The sequence below is a fragment of the Sebastes umbrosus genome, chromosome 10 (assembly GCF_015220745.1).
Source record: "Sebastes umbrosus isolate fSebUmb1 chromosome 10, fSebUmb1.pri, whole genome shotgun sequence".
NCBI classification, from domain to species: domain Eukaryota; kingdom Metazoa; phylum Chordata; class Actinopteri; order Perciformes; family Sebastidae; genus Sebastes; species Sebastes umbrosus.
The window spans coordinates 30,397,254-30,416,509 of NC_051278.1; the positions used below are offsets into that span (position 1 = coordinate 30,397,254).

The 19,256-nt window shown below is 38.9% G+C and overlaps 2 protein-coding genes and 1 long non-coding RNA gene across 6 annotated transcripts in view; 1 reads left to right on the forward strand and 2 right to left on the reverse strand.

The window, feature by feature from the left end:
• LOC119496091 (echinoderm microtubule-associated protein-like 6) overlaps positions 1–3,233 on the forward strand; it is a 114,657-nt gene extending 111,424 nt beyond the window's left edge. For all 4 annotated transcript variants that reach the window (XM_037783156.1, XM_037783158.1, XM_037783157.1 and 1 more), the window contains 2 exons: positions 476–576; positions 2,035–3,233. In XM_037783156.1, coding sequence (XP_037639084.1) covers positions 476–576; positions 2,035–2,059 — 126 coding nt within the window. In that variant the 3' untranslated portion in view covers positions 2,060–3,233. The remainder of the gene's footprint in view (positions 1–475; positions 577–2,034) is intronic.
• Positions 3,234–6,337: 3,104 nt separating this feature from the next.
• LOC119495164 lies at positions 6,338–11,491 on the reverse strand. The gene is made up of 3 exons (XR_005208374.1): positions 11,480–11,491; positions 11,413–11,415; positions 6,338–6,855 (listed from the first exon to the last, which is right to left on the reverse strand). It is a non-coding gene; the product is annotated as an uncharacterized LOC119495164 (long non-coding RNA).
• An 822-nt stretch (positions 11,492–12,313) lies between these two features.
• Positions 12,314–19,256, reverse strand: il22ra2 (interleukin 22 receptor, alpha 2). The gene is made up of 6 exons (XM_037782869.1): positions 19,160–19,256; positions 17,970–18,090; positions 16,510–16,691; positions 15,720–15,862; positions 14,056–14,207; positions 12,314–12,897 (listed from the first exon to the last, which is right to left on the reverse strand). Exons 1-5 carry the CDS (start codon positions 19,221–19,223, stop codon positions 14,064–14,066), a joined length of 654 nt encoding a protein of 217 aa, XP_037638797.1. The 5' UTR covers positions 19,224–19,256; the 3' UTR covers positions 12,314–12,897; positions 14,056–14,063.

Genomic DNA, 19,256 nt, shown 5'->3' on the forward strand with positions numbered 1-19,256 from the left:
TCGCCCACATTTTCATTTAAGGTTTTAAAAATATGTCTCAGTGGCGTCGCAAGACTTTTAAATTTGTTACCGAATATTTTCATCACTTTTGACCACATGAAAAACACTTTTACATTCAGTGGTTATTTTCATATTGTGAAAACGTATGAAAATGGAGGAAATACAACATAAAAATGTGCATATTTTTGGTGGCAAAGGCAGTACAATGCATAGTAAGAGAGGCATGACAGTTTTTTATCCATATCCTAGTTATAACTTTAGCAAGCAAGATAAAAGAACTACTTCATGCTTCAGCTGAGATACATTTTCTGAATAGTTGGATTGAAACATGACAGGAGTAAAGTTTGGTATGGTTACTTATATGAAATAGTATCAGCAAGTATCAGAAGTCACAGCACCCTATGAATGAGATTAAAATAAATAATTTATTGATTGTTTATTGAAGAGAAATGTGAGTATTCTTTTTTCTCTGCAGGCCAAACACAAGCGCTACCTCGGCCACTCGGCTCACGTGACCAACATCCGCTTCTCCCACGAAGACAAATACGTGATCAGCACAGGAGGAGACGACTGCAGGTAAACAATCACCTGAAACACACAGCTACAACATGAAACATGTCATTTAGAGAGAGATTGACACTGCACACAGTGTGTGAATGTTCAAGTTATGGCAATAGCAATTTTATTTATATTACACGTAAACTAAATGTGCTTTACATTTAAAGACAAAATATACACCGATCAGCCATAACATTAAGACCACTGACAGGGGAAGTGAATAACACTCATAATCTCGTTACAATGGCACCTGGCAGTGGGTGAATGTAATAATCTGTGACGAAGCACCAACTCCCTCACTCACTATTTGGTTAAGCCAAGTGGGCTGGATCCCAGTTTTCTTTCTTTTCTTTGGTCTGTAGTTGAGTGGTTCATTGACTGACGGGGACTGAGTGGCTCCAGGTGTGTTCAGGTGTGCTCTGATTGCCCAGGTTCTCACTTCAGGTGTCTCCAGTCTCAGCTGACGGTAGTCCTCACCTGATAGGCCAGTTTGAACTGGAAGGGCGGGCTCTCAGGTTATATTAGTATGTGTGAAGGCAGAGGTTTTCTCTCAAAGAGCAGTACCAGACCTGTGGTGAGCGGGGTGTGTGAAGGCAGTGGTGGCCTAAAGGTAAGAGTCGGATGGTCGCCGGTTCAATCCCCCGGACCGGCAGGATAAATTTGGGGGGGGGGAGTGCAAAGCAGCGCTTGCCCCTCCCTCATTACCACCACTGAGGTGCCCTTGAGCAAGGCCCTTAACCCCAACCGCTCCAGTAGAGCTGCTTAGTGGCCAGCAGATCAGACCGTTGTTGTACTGCGCAGCTTCCAGGTGTAACTGTGTGAATGTGATCAGGGTGTTCCTGAAAAAGAGAGCATTGCTCTCAGTTCACCTGAAAAAACCTGAAAGGTTAAAAAAAGGCAGTGGATTTTTCCCTCCCCCGTGTTTTCCCTTATTTGATGTTTTTTTCCAGACTGAAAATAAAATCCTGCCTCATTTTTTCAGCATGCTTCCCTGTCAGCATAATGTTTTCTCTTCATAACCTTTCACCTTGCTCTCCTGCGTCCACCTTACAACAAAAAATCTTTAGTAATAATCACACAAAATATTATTTTAGAACAGCTAAAGTTTGTAAAAATATTATTTCAGTGTTTATACACAGAAACAGCAGGAAAAATGGAAGAGATAAAGCTACAAAGAAATAAAATATGTCCCTATACATGTAACATGATTTTATTCTAACTTGTTTTGTGCCTTTTTTCATACAAAGTATACTGTATGTATGTATGTCTAAAAATCACTGAAAATAGGAATGTTTTAAAATTTCTATAAAATAATGTACATTTTTAAGGTCTGCAGACGTCACTATGTGAAAGCCCCACTTCAGCACTTTCAGTTGCTTTCCTCAGCTTGTCTCTACATGACGTGTAAATAAAGCTCCTATGAATGAGACAGATTAACTGTTAAACCGTGTTCTAACGTCTGTTTGTGTGTTGCAGCGTGTTTGTGTGGAAATGCCTGTAAAACGCAGAGACTTCTGCCGTCTGGTGACGCTTTTATCCAAAGCGCCTTAACAGCACCACAAGTGGATCCAGAAGGGAATCGAACCAGCGACCTTGAACCTTCGTTTTCAGAGTTTAGAAGCTGGAGATGGAAGAAGATGTTTTAGGTTCTGTTCTGGTGACGAGGCAGAAAACTTCCGACTGTAGCCGAACACCTGAGACGCTTCGTGATGGATCACGTGACCCTGAAAATGAACAAATGAAGAGACATAGAGAACCAGAGGAATCCTCGCGTGGTTTTTGTTGGTCTGAATTTTGTTTTTTGGTTCGTTTGGATTCACAACTGCACAGTTAGTCACAGTGAAGGAGAGGTTCAACTTACTGTCATCCATCTCCTCCTATCCTCGGTAGGCCTTGCACAGTGTTGTCACTATAGTCGGTGAAACCTCGAGGATCATGTGACTGATGTGAAGTCACAGAAACAAAGAGGAGAGTGGTGGCTGGTGGTGGCTTGGCCTCCACCCCTTGGAGCATGACAAAGGAACAGAGGACCAAGACCACGGAAATCTCAGCCGGAATTTTTCGAACTGGAGTTTGGGAGAGGCGGTCGGAGGTCTACCGCTTCTTCTCCACGTCTCCACTTCTCCAGTGCACATAGGTTTAGTGTGGTTTTCCAAGCCACCTCCAGCACATAGACACATAGAAAAACCAGAACCCATTAGTCCAGGGGCCAGATGCATACAACTCTGTGTACACACAAGACAGAAATATGTATTAGTATTTGTCAGATGAATGAAGTTTTATGAGTCTCAGTCATTGTGGAAGTGGTCGCACGTGCACAAGCCTCATTTTCACTCCCAACGTGAGCTTTGGATAAATGTAAACACGCCCTTAAAGGTCCAGTGTGTAGGATCTGGCAACCAACTGAAGCCTCTTTTGTTTGTTTTCTTCTTTTCTTTGGGAGGGGGATATTTCATACATATTTTTTTTATTTGATCCACAGTTGAACTTATTTTGTATTCTGTCTGGTGCTACACTGAGAATGGTCAAAGTTGTATTCATCCTAAATGGACGAAAATATACAAATATTTATCTAGTGATGAGGTTTCAGATCGCAACCAACTGAAGCCTCTCCTGTGTGCCAAGCGTGTTGGAGAGCTACGGTGGCCGACGTGAAAACGCGAATGGCCTCTCTCTAGAGCCAGTTGTTGTGAAAGCAGCGTAGGTCATTTGGAGCGGAGCCAGTGCATAGTGTGTACGTGGGAAGTGAGTGGTGAAGCAAGAGAGAGAGAGAGCGGCACTGACGGGAGCGAGTAATGTTATCGACACAGGCCCAAGCAGGAAAAGTTAACACAGTTTGGTTTGTCCATTCTGGGCTACTGTAGGAACATGGCGGACTCCATAGAGAGGATTCGCTCCCTATGTAGATATAAACGGCTCATTCTAAGGTAACGAAAACACAACGATTGTTATTATCAGGTGATTATACATTAAAGAAAACACACTTATTAATATTATATTCCATTTCTGCCAATAGATCCCCATAAATGTTACACATTGGTCCTTTAAAAGGAAATTTTTTAAAGTCTATTTTAATATAATACAAATAACTATATGTCTATTACCGTTGAAAAGTTTGTAACCTGCTGCCACCAAAGCTTCATTGGGTACAGTCAGATGACTGAGAGGACGACTCAAATGTTAATAATACATTTGGTGTCTGAAATATACTGGTTTTTTTCTCTCTTTTAAAGTAGCTATTATTGAAGGAAAGATAAAAACATAAATTTAACAGCTGATTACAAACAGTAGTATACGTTGAAAGGGTTACTGGCTGCTGTTAATGTTCCTCTTCATGCTGGAAATGAAAAGATCCTAATGTGCTTTCAAATCCACAGTCCTCATTCTGTGCAAAAATACATTTTAAAGTTCAACTAAAGATACAATGAGGCTCCTGCAGACAGAGTTAAATAAATCCAGTGGTTAATGACAACAAAAATCAATTCTAGAAAATATGATATTTTTTGGCAAGGAGGTTGCTCATGCAGTGTTTCCATACCTAATAAACACTTGCAGGTGCTGACACCTGAATAAAAAAGAAAACAACCCCAAATTCAGATTACATAAATGAGCCTATCACTTTAAAATTGATTAGCCTCCATAAACACCAGTGGTACTCTGATCCTTTACTTCAGTAAAAGTACTAATCCAACAACGAAAAAAATACTCTGTTAAGTAAAAATCCTACATTTAAAATGTTACTTCAGTTAAAGTATGTAAGTATAATCAGGAAAATGTACTTCAAATATTAAAAATAGAAAAATATCCCCTGTGACTGTTCTACTATTATAAATTCTATCATTCGATTATCATGTAATAATCATGTATCATGTAATATAAAAGCAGGATTGTACTCTTGTAGCTGGATGAGGTGGAGCTCATTTTGAACTATTAACTAATGATTATTTTCATTATGGATTAATCTGCTGATTATTTTCTCCATTCATCCATTGATTGTTTGGTTTATGAAAATAGTGAAAATAGTGAGAAATGTAGTGGAGTAGAAGTATAAAGTAGCATGGAAAAAAAAGCACGTAAAATTTGTACTTGAGTAAATGTACTTAGTTACATTCCTCCATTGATAAATACTTAAGTCAGGAATTGGTGCTATAAATGTCTGATAAAATGTTAAGCATTGTATTGATAACATTTTTATGAAGACGATTAATTACAAAAATCACAATACATCCCCAGAGCTTTTAAGGTGTTGAATAAAAGTATGGCTTTTCCTATAAAAAAAATAAATATATATATATATATATAAATATTATGACTGTGAATTAATCATTTTAAAATTTGACGAGTCCAAAATTAATGTTTCGTTTGTATCTGTGGAAGATATCAGATGGTTGGTTCCCACTTCTAACAAGGCTTGTGAGCCAAGTAGTATAGCGACGTTAGTATCACGTGGTGTCTCTGTGTCGTCAGTGATCAGTTGCCAGATGGAAAAAACTGATTAATGGCTGAGTTTGACGGTGAGCGCCCGGCTTCACTCTGGTACCAAGTGTTCGGCGATTAACTGCCTCAGCCATGCCTGGTTGCACTGACAACGGGTGTCTCCATCAGGCTGCACTGGATAAGTGAATATTTACCGTGGCAACAAGTGACAACTGACGTTAGCACATTAGCTGTCTTAGCTCAATCATCCGAACAACAGTAACCCATAAAATTACAATTTGGCATATTTCAACGAACCCTAACAGCCATAGTCCTTACAACCTTAAAGGGACTGTTTGTAACTTCTTACACGTATAAATCATTGCTGGTCGGTGTCCCGTGTGCGTTCGCGTGTGGCTACGCTGTTCAGACTCAGACTCCAACACAAACTACACAGAAGCACCAAAACCGCAAAGTTCTATCTAGTGAAGCCCGTCTGTTAAACAGTGTTGACCGCTAGCTTTGGTCTCCAGGACCAGAGTCTCTGCTGTCCTCTGCTCCTCTGCCTGCCTGCTTGGCTTCACTCACACACTGCGCTCATTCTCGCTCTTTCACTCCACTCTCACGTGCATGCGCGCACACTACACACTACGGAAGAATTAGTTTAGCTCTGAGAATATCTAGTGAATGTACAGCAGACGTTTGTGCAGAAATAACTGCTGCAGCTCCTCCAGACCAACAGAGGTTTCCCGTGTCTTGTGAAGTGACGGGGCTCCGCAGCGAGAAACGTTATCGTCTCCGACCAAAACTCCGGTGTCTCCCCTGTTCCCTCCCTGGTTCCCACAGGAAAAGCCAACACTAGGATCAGCATTGATTCATGGAGAGACCTTCGTCTGGTCAGCTAACATTACTGCCAAGCAGCTGAAATATAGAGTGATATTGTGGTTTTAGCTGACGTGTGTCGCCTCACTGTTTTGTGCTCACATTAGTGATGGTTGCATCCAGTTACCTAACGTTATAGTTCCCCAAAACAATGTATAACGAAGATGTGCACCGGGGGGGGGGGGAAATAAGGGTTTATTTTGCGTAATCAGCGGGATTAACCAGGACAGTTTTGGTGAGTTTTATTTTCTTTCTGTTAGGTTTGAATGAAGTGTATTTTACGATGCTCCGCGCTAGAACAGCTGATCTCCCAGCTATAACTACAGCGGCGGAGGAGGGGGAGGGTGTGTGTGCTAGTGTAGGCCTATAGCTACATGTTGCAAAATGACTTCATTACTCTACCACTAAAGATTCATCACTTGACACGACTGTCTGTCTGAGTCACTCCACTCGACCAAAAAATATGCAGGTTGTACAACAAACTGGCAACCACTTGTTGTGAAGTGAATGCAACGGAACGGGGGAGGGAGAATGCAACATGTAGTGGCTGAATGTTTTCAATGTTATCAATAGTACCTTTAAATATATAAAAGGAATAATTAAACTGTGATTGACACAACAGTTCTGTTCAATCTAAATGAATAATGTTTGCGTATTATTAGATTCTGTCTAATGATTTGTGTTTACGGATCTTTTATACATCTGCCTCCTGGACTCAGACACATCTCATAAACACTGATGATGCTGCATTCAGGTCACCTTTGAAAAAAAACAAAAAAAAAACATGTGACATTTTCAGAAGGTTTCCTAGCAAACTAAACCGATAAGACCATTTAAAGGACGAACTGTAACTGGTGGTCTGATCAAGCTGCTGAGATGGCACTGCCGTTAGAAATCATACAGATCATTAAGGACGTTATCTGCTGGGATCACTGGGAGGGGACAGTGGAATGGGAGAAAATCTCTGTTTCATAGTTATAGAAGCGTCCTGAAGTTTGTCTGTAACTGAGAAAAGATTTGATTTAAAATCACGTTTCATTTCAAAGAGCCTTTACTGTATCTGTCGTTGGATATCATCACACTTAAGTGCCTTTCTGGATCTTTCTACCTGTGTTTGTTTTCTTCTTTTTTTTGGGGAGGGGGATATTTCATACACATTTTTTTTTAATTTAATCCACAATTGAACTTATTTTGTACTCTGTCTGGTGCTACACTGAGAATGTTCAAAGTTGTATTCATCCAAAATGGACGAAAATATAAAAAAATATTTTCTTTGCTGCTGCTTTTTGTTTAAAGATGTGAAACCTCCAAAGCATTGTGATCGTAAAACAACACAGGACATCTGAGGAAAAGAAATACATGTTAGGGAGGAATATTTATGGAAATATCTAAATGTTATTTATGCCTACATTTCAGTGTGGATGAGTTTTCTGTGTCTGAACTTTTGAATATTAACTTGTAACTGTTGTGAAAAGTGTCTGTTTGTGTGAAGAAAAAAGTTCCAGATGTTACACACCTGGCTTGTTGACTCATTCACCTTTGACACACCCAATTTCCTGAGGTCAAAAGGTCCCTGAAGCAATCACCGAGGCAGGATTGTTTTTCTGTCCGAGAAGAAGGAAAATAAAATGTTTTCATTGACACGACAGATCACAGCCTGAAAAATCCACAATAAATGAAAGTTTTATACTTACAGCTGACGGGAATCTTCATTTCCTGCATCACTAATATATTTAAGTTCAGGGGTCAAAGGTCAGAAACGCAGCCAGCTGAAGATTCATTAGTAAAATAAAACTTAATGTTACAGCCGGAAACTGTAGATTAAAGAAAACAATCTCACTATGGTAAATGGACATGCATTTATATAGCGCCTTTCTAGTCTTTCGACCACTCAAAGCACTTTACCCTGCATGTATTATTCACACACACATGCATACACTGATGGCAGTGGCTGCCATGCAAAGTGTCAACCTGCCCATCAGGATCTAATGAGCCACAGCTGCCCCATATGCTCCATTTGAAGCTGTTAGAATTTTAAAGGAGCATACAGTGTATTTTTGCAGATTATGCAGAGACTGCTTTGAAAAACTCTCCGTATTGGTGTGTTCAAGGACACCCTGACGTCTAAGTTTTGAGAGATCATGAGTTGTGTTGACAAACAATGAGAAAAAACGTGGAGGCTATGAAAGTTATAATGTAAATTCAGACATTTCTTGCTGTAAAACGTTTGTTGCTGAGCAGCTGATTCTCAGAATTCAGACATTTGAGCGTCCCTGAAAGCTTCAACACGATAATATCACTCGACTAAACTCTGGCAGTGGAGGATTTTCTCTCTGAGAAATGAACTGAAAACCATTTAAATCTACAAAATGACAGTGAATTTAGAAATCATTTGAGAAATTATTCAAAGTATATTGCCATTTGAAAACTGGTGGAAAAAAAACTAAGATAAGAAATTCAAGTTTAGTCTTGTGAATAAAGCTTGGACATCAACAGTGACAGAAACACAATGCAATCATTTTATTTGTATAGCAATTTTAAAAGTACTGTACATACATAAAACAGAACAAAGCAATGGACATGGGGACAATTACAAATATCAATGTAAAAACTATAGAATTAGTGACAACAATGAACAATGAAATATGTGAAAACCAAAATAAACAAATATAAAAGCATCAGAAAAGTTTAAAGCATGCAAGTGTGTTTTGAGGAGTGATTTAAAAAGGGGCAAAGATTCAGCAGGCCTGATCTCCTCAAGCAGGGCATTCGAGGGGCTCTAACGAGAAATGCAATCACCTTTAGTTTTTAGCTGTGACTTTGGAACGGATAACAGTGTTTTGCCTGAGGACTTCAGGCAGCGTGTTTGGTCATAAGGAGAGGGCAGCTTGGAGATATAAGGGGGTGCCAAACCAGACAGTGCCTTAAAAGTGATTGGAAGTATTTTAAGATCAATTATAAAAGACACTGGTAGTCAATGTAAAAGACGCTAAAATATGTCTAATATGGTCACATCCCCAGAAAAATTTGAGCTTCAGAGACTTTGTTTCCTGAATTCTGGTGACTTTAAAACAATGAAAATAACAAAATAATAAGTACACTGCAACAGCATTTTTATGTTAAACGTCTAATTTTACCTTTAAATCTCAGGAAAGAAGACTGAATAATTCACCACTCTTTGCGTGTGAATATCTAGCATAAACTAATATTCATCAGTTATAATTCATTTTTTGCCCCTGCTGTCCCATTTCTGGTATTTTACATGCTGTATAGAGCCAGGAACAGGTTAAAAAAAATAAATTTGACATAAATTGGGAGAAATACGAAACGTGACCCAGGGAGGAAACCGGGAGAGGACAATGAAAAACGGAAGTCTCCCGGGAAAATTGGAGGCTTGGCAAGTATACTGTTTTAGCCCATCTGCCAGATACTGGGATACGTCTGGGAGGTAAGGGATTCAGTTATAAAACTATGAGTGATACATGGTTGTTAATTTATAACTTACCGTGCATTAAGTCACAATATCAATGATGCTGAATTCATTACTAAATAATGTTGTGAACTTCAGATGGGTCTCATGAAGTATATCAGTAATACATTAGATCATCACTAATGTTTGTTGAGTCTTATCGGACCCATCACATTCAGACTCTGATGTGGGGGGGCAGTGCCAGCCCCGGCCACTACTTTGGCCCCAGCCCTGGCAGACAGACGTAAGCAGACAGACAGACAGACACAGAAACACAGAGAGAGAGATGGATAGTAAACAGCAGAGGATCAGAAGAAGCAGAAAGATGCGCTTCTGATGTGAACAGCCAGGCTTCAGCTCGTGCGGAGATTAATAGCGCGACGCTTCCCTTCACTACGGGAACCCACGCAGCACAAATCCGCTGGCTCTGCGCTGTTATGTATCACCATTATGAATCTCCCAGAGAACCTGATATGGAGAGGGCAGAGGAGATCTGGCAGCTTGTGAGAAGCTCCGGTACGAATGAAAAAGTCACGGTACGCCAAGGAGTAAAATGAGTAAAATACTGCGTACCGCTACGTACCAGCCCACTTCGAACACTGCTCATCTCTCATGACATGTTGTCGAGCCAGGCAGCCCATAATGCTTACCGCAAACTCTACTCTCTCTCCCTCATCTCTCTCCCTCTCCTCCTCACTGTGGCTGCCCGGCACAGAGCGATTGGGCCAGCCCAGTGTCAATTAAGGAAAAGAAATGGGCCAATTTACCTGTTTTATGGGCCAAAACAAAAAAATAAATAAATAAATACGTCGGCCCAAAAGGACATCAGCCCACCGGGAAAACGCCCGGTATGCCAGATGGCCAGTCCAGCCCTGGGACGGACATGAGGTCACAGTGTCCTTTGACCACCAAAATCAATTCAGTTCATGCTTGAGTCCAAATGGATGTTAGTGCCAAATTTATAGAAATTCCCTCCAAATGATTCTGAGATATCGTGTTCGCAAGAAATGGACGTACGGGACAGACAGATAATGTGAAAACATAATGCCTCCAGCCACGGCTGTCAAATATAGAATAACTTTAAAGTTTCAACCAACTAAAAAAGGTTAACTTAAACTTATGAGACAGAATAAACCATTGTAAATAGTGTATTTTATTTAGGCTTTTATTTGTAACCTGACACACAACAAATACACGATACATTCTCAAAGTCTTGCATGTGATATTTTGGCACAGTTTTTCCGCAAGAAAGGTTTCTGCTAAAAGTTAGATGACATTCATTGAGTCTTGCTGTACCGGAGGGAAAACAAGTACAAATTGTTGTCACAGTGTTAACTTATAACTTGTGCAAACCACGTCTTTCCCATCAGTGAATCAATGAAATGTTTCTCCATTCACAGGAAACAAACAGAAATGTTAAGACAAAAAAACAACAACATAGAATTGCTAAATACCCTCAGAGAAAGCTCAAGATATTAGTGTTTCAGTCTGTGTAATTCACTGATGTCATGTCATATGATTTCTGGTTACTGAAAAGTTCACATGAACCGCTATACTTCACTGTGCTTGTAGTGTGTCTGTAGTGACAAATAAGCTTTGCTTCATGAAAATGAAAAAAGATACCAAAACAAAAATAAATAAACAAAAAAATCTTAACCCAAGGTCCACTCACTAGCTTTCTGCGAAGCTTTGAACCACATTTTACATCATCATCAGCAGCAGCAGCAGCAGCAGGAGCAGCAGCGGCAGATTAAGTTTGCTAAGTGATTCACTGAGGGACAAAAGCTGGTAAGTGGACCTTGAGTTAAGATTATTTTGTCAAACTAGTATTTCGAATCAACTAGCACAAACAAAATGTATTAAAAAAAGCTCTTCTTTAGCGAAACAATGTGTTAAAGGGGACATATTATGCTCATTTTATTATGCTCTACTAGAACATGTTTACATGCTTTAATGTTCAAAAATGTTGTGATGAAATGTTGTATTCGCCCTCTGTCTGAAACACTCCTTTTTAGCACCTGTTCCCCCCCCCCTCCCGAGAAAGCCCAGTCTGCTCTGATTGGCTTGTATTCGAAACCGCCTACTACATACTACTGATGAACGCAGTATGCAGTATACAGTATACAGTACAGACTGCTTACCTCAGTAGAATACAGTATGAAACAGTTAAAGCGATGTATTTTGCAGTATGCTAGGTCAGGTTTTAGCCTTTAAACCAGCTCTTAAAACACTGGACACAAAACAAACTCGTACCACTATTACTATATTATCAAAAAATACAACTCAGACAAACAGGATCATCAATGAGGGGAGACGGTAAATATAAAACATTGATCCACAACCTTTACTCAAACTGCTTTTTCAGTTACAGTAACTAAATACTGGACTGATAACCATACAGATATTAGAGTAATATTAAAAAAGCCACTGCCTGCTGCTCTGTAGCCGGTCTGTGAATTTGACTGGCTCTCCAGCGAGCTACGCCCGCGGGCGATTGTTGCATTTTTTAACTCCAAAAAGGCAGATATCCACAGGTTCCCATTAATTTTAAAATGGACATGTGTTGTGATATTTAAACAAACTATCCGTCAACAAGGAAATGAAAGTGTCTCGTCTACAGATCGGTCTCTAGAGAGAGCTCCAGCCAGCTCATAGCGGTCTGTGAGCGTGACCGCCCGGCTGGCGAGGTAGCGACCCCGTCAGGCGCTAGCTTGCTGTAACGGCAGTTTGTGGAGCATCTAAACTCCGAAAATGTTGGAACAAATGTTCAATTCGCCGTCTAATATTGGTAAAAAATGTCAATATTCAAAATCTACACAGTTGATTTCTCGCCGCAAAATATTTTCAGAAGTGAATTTGGTGACGAAATAGCTACGAAAAATGTAAAAAAAAAACTAGCTGTTTTTGGTTGCTGTTGTTGTGACCATGGACCTGTACCAGTCCAGCGCTTTGCATTGTGGGATACAGTAGACGAGGTAGACTGGTCCGATGCATACTGGAGATTTTTTCCAAACTGTAGATTTTGCTTTAGTTTGCATACTGCATACTACATGCTACATTTTGGCCAATTCCGTACATCCTGCTATAGTAGTATAGTATGAGGTTTCGGATACAGCCACTGTGCATCTTTGCAAAGGTGGTTCTCAAGCTGTGGGCAGTATATTCTAATGAGCCTGCATGTGACATAGGAAGGGGAGCCAAATCTGAATGACCTGTTGAATCACATGTTTTCTGATCTACGCAGCCCACAAAAAAAAACGACTGGGTTGTCTTATTTCGCAGTTTTGTGGGTTGGAAGGCGCTCCTGACATGTGCACAAGATAACAAGAAGAAAAAGTTAATTTTTCATGATATGTCCCCTTTAAATCATTCAAGTAGTGTACAAATGAAATGGAAGTTTACCTTCACAGTTCAACATGTCAGATCCTCAATGCTTTTAAGGATAAAGTGCATCACATTTATTGGCACGGATATTTATGGCTGCAGCCGTCGAGGTAGCGATGGATAATTAAAGCTGAACTGATGGATGAGGAGTCCAGTCATCATCAGTGTGTCAAGTTGGTAGAGTTTGTCTACAGCAAAGAGAAGGAAAAAAGAAGGAGAGGGAGAGAAAAGACAGAAAGATTAATGAAACGCACGAAAGAAAAACTGTTCAGTATTACATTATCAGCGCGCAAAGGGTGGGGTGAGCAGAGGTGATTATAGTCATTATGGAGAAACTCTCCTGCTAAGATTTCTCCTCCAGGCGATTGTTGTGCAACAGCAGATACTTGACTTCTCATTCGGTAACCTTTTGTTACAGCAGAGAGGTTACCTTTCACTCTCCAACAATACGGTCCAGCTCAGACACAATCACACAAAGCAAACACTTGTACCGTGTTCTCACGGATAATGTGACTCTCTGCTGCAGTGATCTGCACAGTGGTTGTCTTTTGACTAGGGCTGTCAATCAATTACAATATTTAATCGTGATTAATCCTATGATTCTCCATAGTATCCATTTTTATCTGTTTAAAATGTACCTTAAAGGGAGATTTGTCAAGTATTTAATACTCTTATCAACATGGGAGTGAACAAATATGCTTGTTTTATGCAAATATGTATATATTTATTATTGGAAATCAATTAACAACACAAAACAATGACAAATATTGTCCAGAAACCCTCACAGGTACTGCATTTAACATAAAAATATGCTCAAATCATAACATAGAAAACTCAAACCCAACAGGCAACAACAGCTGTCAGTGTGTCAGTGTGCTGACTTGACTATGACTTGCCCCAAACTGCATGTGATTATCATAAAATGGATGTGTCTGTAAAGGGGAGACTCGTGGGTACCCATAGAACCCATTTTCAGGTCAAGGGACCCCTTTGAAAATCGCCATGCCAGATTTTCCTCACCAAAATTTAGCCTAAGGTTGGAGCGTTATTTAGCTTCCTTCGGGAATCTATGGATTCATTAGGTTTTCTAGCTTCATATGATACCAGTATCTTCACTCTCGCTTTAAAACTGAGCCGGCTACAACCTAAAAACCGCAAGTTGCGTTAAAGAAATTATTGGCGTTAAAACGAGTTTGCGTTAGGGCGTTATTATAGCTTTGACTTTGGCAGCCCTACTTTTGACTCAACATGTTAACAAACAGAAAATGTGTAGAAATAATGAGAGTTTCTGGAGGAGATCCCAACACTGCCAGGTGCAGCATATGAGTGCATGTGCTTGTTCATACCTGTGTGGTCAGAGCGTAGTGACACATTTCACCGAGCTGCGAGCGCTACTCTTGAGGGGGACCACGGTCTGGACTTGGAGGCAGTATTTGGTCTTGTGCTTCAGCTCTTTCAGAGTCAGCTTGTTAGAGCAGCAGTCCATCTCAATCACCTCCTGAAGAGGAGAGAATAAGTCAGCAGACAGTGAGAGAGGGTTTTGTTTTGGACTATGATAGATAGAACACGTGAAACAATCTTTACATAAGATATTGTGCAGTGACAGCAAAGAAATTATACGTAGGAAAAATGTACGTTGTGTTTCTTTGTGTTGTTCTCTTTTTGTTGTTGTTATTGTTCTTGTTTGTGTTGTTCTTCTTCTTCTGCTTTTCCTCTTCCGCCTCCTCTCCCTCTTCTTCTTCCTCTTCTATTTCATAACAGTAGTAGTGGTGGTTTGAATGTAATTTGTTTCTAGTCTACACATTGAATTGTTAAATTGTATTTGTTCCAGGCTCCAGGAAAAATCAATGTTCTTTAACAAGATGGTGATTCTTTCAGTGCTGAAAGTTCAAGCGACTAGTCGATCGACAGAACATTATCTTCAACAATTTTGATAATTGTTGAATAGTTAAAGTCAAGCAAAACCAGCAGTCATTTTCTGATTCCAGCGTTTCAAACGTGAGGATTTGCTGCTTTTTTTCTGTTTCATAAACGGAATATATTTGGACCTCTGGACAGACAAAACAAGACATTTGAAGACGTCATCTTAGAGTCATGTGACATTTTTAACATCTGGCAAACTGAGACCGGCATTTTTCCTACATTTTAAAGACTAAATGGCTAATCGATTGATTGGAAAAAAAAAACACTGACAGATTAATCGATAATGAAAGTAATTGTGAGTTGTAGCCCTAAAATCTGTATTTTACAGGCTCACCTAAAGCATTACTTTACATTAATTTAGCTGATGCTTTTATCCAAAGCGACTTACAATAAGTGCATTCAAGAAATAGCGGAAATAAGAATGTTGTTGAAAGATAAGCTCCATTTACGCCTAAGTAAATATTCACTAATCATCTATTATTTAAAAACATTTTTCTTGATTAACTGTTTGCCTGCAGACAAATTTTCCATTTCTGCATGTTCAGATAGCCTGCTGCACTAGCGCTGTGAATCAACTGAACACCATGCAATTAGTAGATTCTGTCACATGTATTTTATTAATTATATTAATATTATTATATTATATATATTATTATTATTATATTATATATTATATATATTATGAATATATTATAATTATATTCATACAATGAACACGTGAAGTAAAGGCTAGTGTGCAATAAAGAATTAGAATTAGAATTATACTAAAATAAATAAATAAATATATTTAAGAAATATGAATGATTAAAATTCAATGATGAAAAAAATTTAATATAGGTATTAAAATGCTAAAGTGTGTATTGGGCTGGTGTGTTGGTGAGCAGTGCAATTTTTTCAGTGTATACAAGTGCAAACGTGTGTGTGTGTGTGTGTGTGTGTGTGTGTGTGTGTGTGTGTGTGCACGCTTGTAATTATCACATAATGGGGACATCGATCTGTTTACACAGTCATGTACTGGGGACCTCAGACTTTATGGGAACGAAAATGAGGTGTGTGTGTGTGTGTGTGTTTGTATGTGTGTATGTACCTCCTCTCCACTGGTGTGCATGAGGTAGATGTTGTAGTGCAGACTGTTTGGCATCTTCCGGACGAGCAGCCTGGGGGGCTTCACACGGACCACAATCCCTTGCTCCGTGAGGTTCAGCCTCAGCACAGGAGAGCTGATTTTGGCTGCAGATACATTATAAGGATCTTGTTTAGTTTCTTCTTTTGCACGGTGATGAAGCACAAAATCAAAGTCATAAAAGAGTGACAGAGTACAAAAAATGTCAGGAAGGAAAAGGTGATTATTTTTATGTTGTTTCTGGGCTTTGTTTCGAAAGAACTTTGCCTTGCAGGTTGAGGGGGCTGAGTTACCAGGCAGCATCACAGATTTATCACTTTTTCTATATTTTAAAAATTACTTGAATTAAATATATTTATTTTAAAATACTGTTGCAATGAGTGGGACCAGGATCGATTGATAGTATAATAAAGTGACTGTACTGTACATATAATTTAGAAAATTATACTTTTTGAGTTTTTAAAATTAACTATCTAAACTTAAAAAAGTGGATTTATTAAGTTACTCTGTATAAAGATCTTAAAACCTGAAATCTTGTGTGTTGCCTCTCCTTGAGTGAAATATTTTAGTACGTTTCCACTCCTGGTAATTCTAAATAAAGAGCTAGTCATACCAGCTTCTGTTACAGATCTAAGAAGATATTCTTTTGTCGGTCGTTGCATCAGTTTGGGGAAGCAAGTAGACAAAGAAGAAGAGGATGCAGATGATGAGGAGGAGGAGGAGGAGGAGGAAGAGGAGGAGAGTAAACACTCACAGTCCCAGCGTGGGCTGAACCTCGGGGAGAGGACCCAGGCTGATTTGCTGGACGGCTGGGAGGAAGCGTGCACTCTGGCGTAGTACCACTCCCTGAGGTCAGAGGTCATGTCGCTGAGGTCACAATGGTGCCTCTGGATCCCCTGACAGCCTTCCACGTCCAACCACTGAGGCTCGCCATAACTGAGGAGCAGAGAGTGGGACAGACACAAACACAGAGTTTATTTCACAACATGGATCGTAGTTACATGTCTTACTGGCAGTACTGGAAGAAGTACTCTGATCTTTTACTTAAGTGAAAGTAGCAATACTACAATGTAGAGATACTCTGTTACAAGTAAATGTGATGCATTCAAAATGATCTTTTACTTGAGTAAAAAGTACAAAAGTATTAGCCTCACAATATAGTTAAATTACCAAAAGTAAAAGTACTCATTGTGCAGAATAGCCCATTTCAGAATAATGTATTTTATGATATTGTATTATAATTATTGATGCATTAATGTGTTCACCACGTTAATGTTGCAGCTGGTAAAAATGGAGCTAATTTTAATTTAATCATATACTGCTGGGTAGCTTGTGAATTTACCCCGAGGATCAATAAAGTCTTATCTTAACCTGTAATAACACATCATAATTTATTTGTTGATTGTTTGTATTATTAATCTGAATTTGCAAAACTAAATAACTAATTAGAGTTATCAAACAAATGTAGTGGAGTAAAAACTATTTGCCTCTGAATTACCTCAAAATTGTGCTTAAGTACAGTACATGACCTACATTACATACGTTACTTTCCACCACTTCCTACACTGCAATACCTTTCTTTATTTTTAAACAATTTGTTTATTAAGATTTTCCATTTTTTCTACAACAAGAAATAAAATACAATCAATACGAACAGCGGGGGTGAACAAACCCCTCACTACCACCCCCAAATGTCCATAATGGAAAAGAAAGGAGGAAAAATAAATAAAAAAGAAAATTATTTAAAAAAAATAAAAGGAAAAGAAAACAAGAAACTAAACAATAAATAAATGAACGAGTAAATTAATTAATTAATTATAAAAAATATAATAAGTAGTTCAGTGTTCGGTGCAACATTCAAGACCTTTCTTTAAAAAAAGATTTGATTTATCACTGAGGTGAGATTATTCGCTGGAAGACAGAATTGTTTTTCAGTTGAAATGATATCACTCCACTGGTAGACGAGCTAATCACCCAACAACAGACTTCATTACTGGTTGAAATGTAATTTTGGAAGTAAGGAAAGCTTTGTGACACTTTCTTCTTTTGTTGAATATATTCTTCTCAAATCTTTTAAAAAATCATCCCATAATTACAGAAAAAGAAAGAAAGAAACTCTGTGAATGTTTGCACTGTTAAATGTAGAGCTGCTGTACGTGTGTGTGTGTGTGTGTGTGTGTGTGTGTGTGTGTGTGTGTGTGTGTGGTGTCTCACATCTTCCACTGGACGTAGTATTGCAGTGAGCTGTCGTTGGCGGGCCGAGTCCAGTGCAGAATGTTTCTGTAGTCCACAGAGTCAAACCTCACCTGGGTGGGTGGAGCGAGCATCTCTGGAACTGAGGAAGTTATTGATTACATAGTGGTTTATGAGGACATAAGAGCATTAATTAAATGAATAAAAACATGTGAGTGATTGGTTATTTGGTGTTGGTTAGCAAAATAATAATGGTTCATATTATACAGCAGCTCTTAAGTAAAGAATAAAAACAGATTTACGGTAAAACACAGAAAAATGACAATAACAAACAGAGTAAAACACATTAAAAATGAGTGGAGAAAGTGTGAAAATAAAGATGCATCCATTCCAAATAGCATCTTCATGTGCTCTGAAATTATCTTAAAAATTCAATATTTGGTGGGACAGAAGAGATTTCCTGAGCCTTTGAGTGACTCTTGAAGGATTCGTATGTGGCCACATTAAATGCAGTTTTTTTATTATTATTGTTATTTTGCAGATCAGTGATGTTTCAAAGACAATAAAAGAGAAAGAAAAAGATCTTTTTGCAAATGTTTTTCAAGAATTTAGTCATCTCTCAGGTCCGAACCAGGACTCTGTTTCTCCTTAGAAAGACTTTCACACTGCAGCAGCATCAATGCATTCCATTGTTCCTGAAAACTCGGGCGCTTGTTTTTTTCAAACCTGGCATGGAATTTAGTTCCTCGAAAGATGTCATTCTATCCTGAGCTGGCCCTAATGTAGGTCAAATTTGTTCTTGTATTGTTGACAATTGATAATTACTGGCATTTTGTTAATTTTTACTGAAAGATTTACTTAGAAAGATTCAGAGACAGAGAACTTACTGTTTGTTAGTTGTACATTTATGATTCACTTAATTTACAGCTTAATTGAGTCCTATTCTGTTGCAGGAAATCTTGTATTTGTGAGTTCTGTTATTGGTTGGTTTGTTTATATTAGTAACCAATACATTTAAAGGTACAATCCTTGATTTTATGATAGCACCCATAAACCTGTGAATTTCTTCTCAGCTGAGCGTTGATGTTTTAAACTCAACATAGTCAAAATATGAAGGGTGATCTGAGAGGTGTGATTTTGAAATCAAATCAGTCAGATAACGCCGATAACAATCCATATTTCATATAACATAGAAATATATCCGAGGTTACCTTGAGCTGTGACGCAGACGGCCAGGTTCCCCAGCAGCACGGCTACGAGCAGCAGACGAGTCATGACGTTGATGCTGTTGGAGGACGACAGACACAC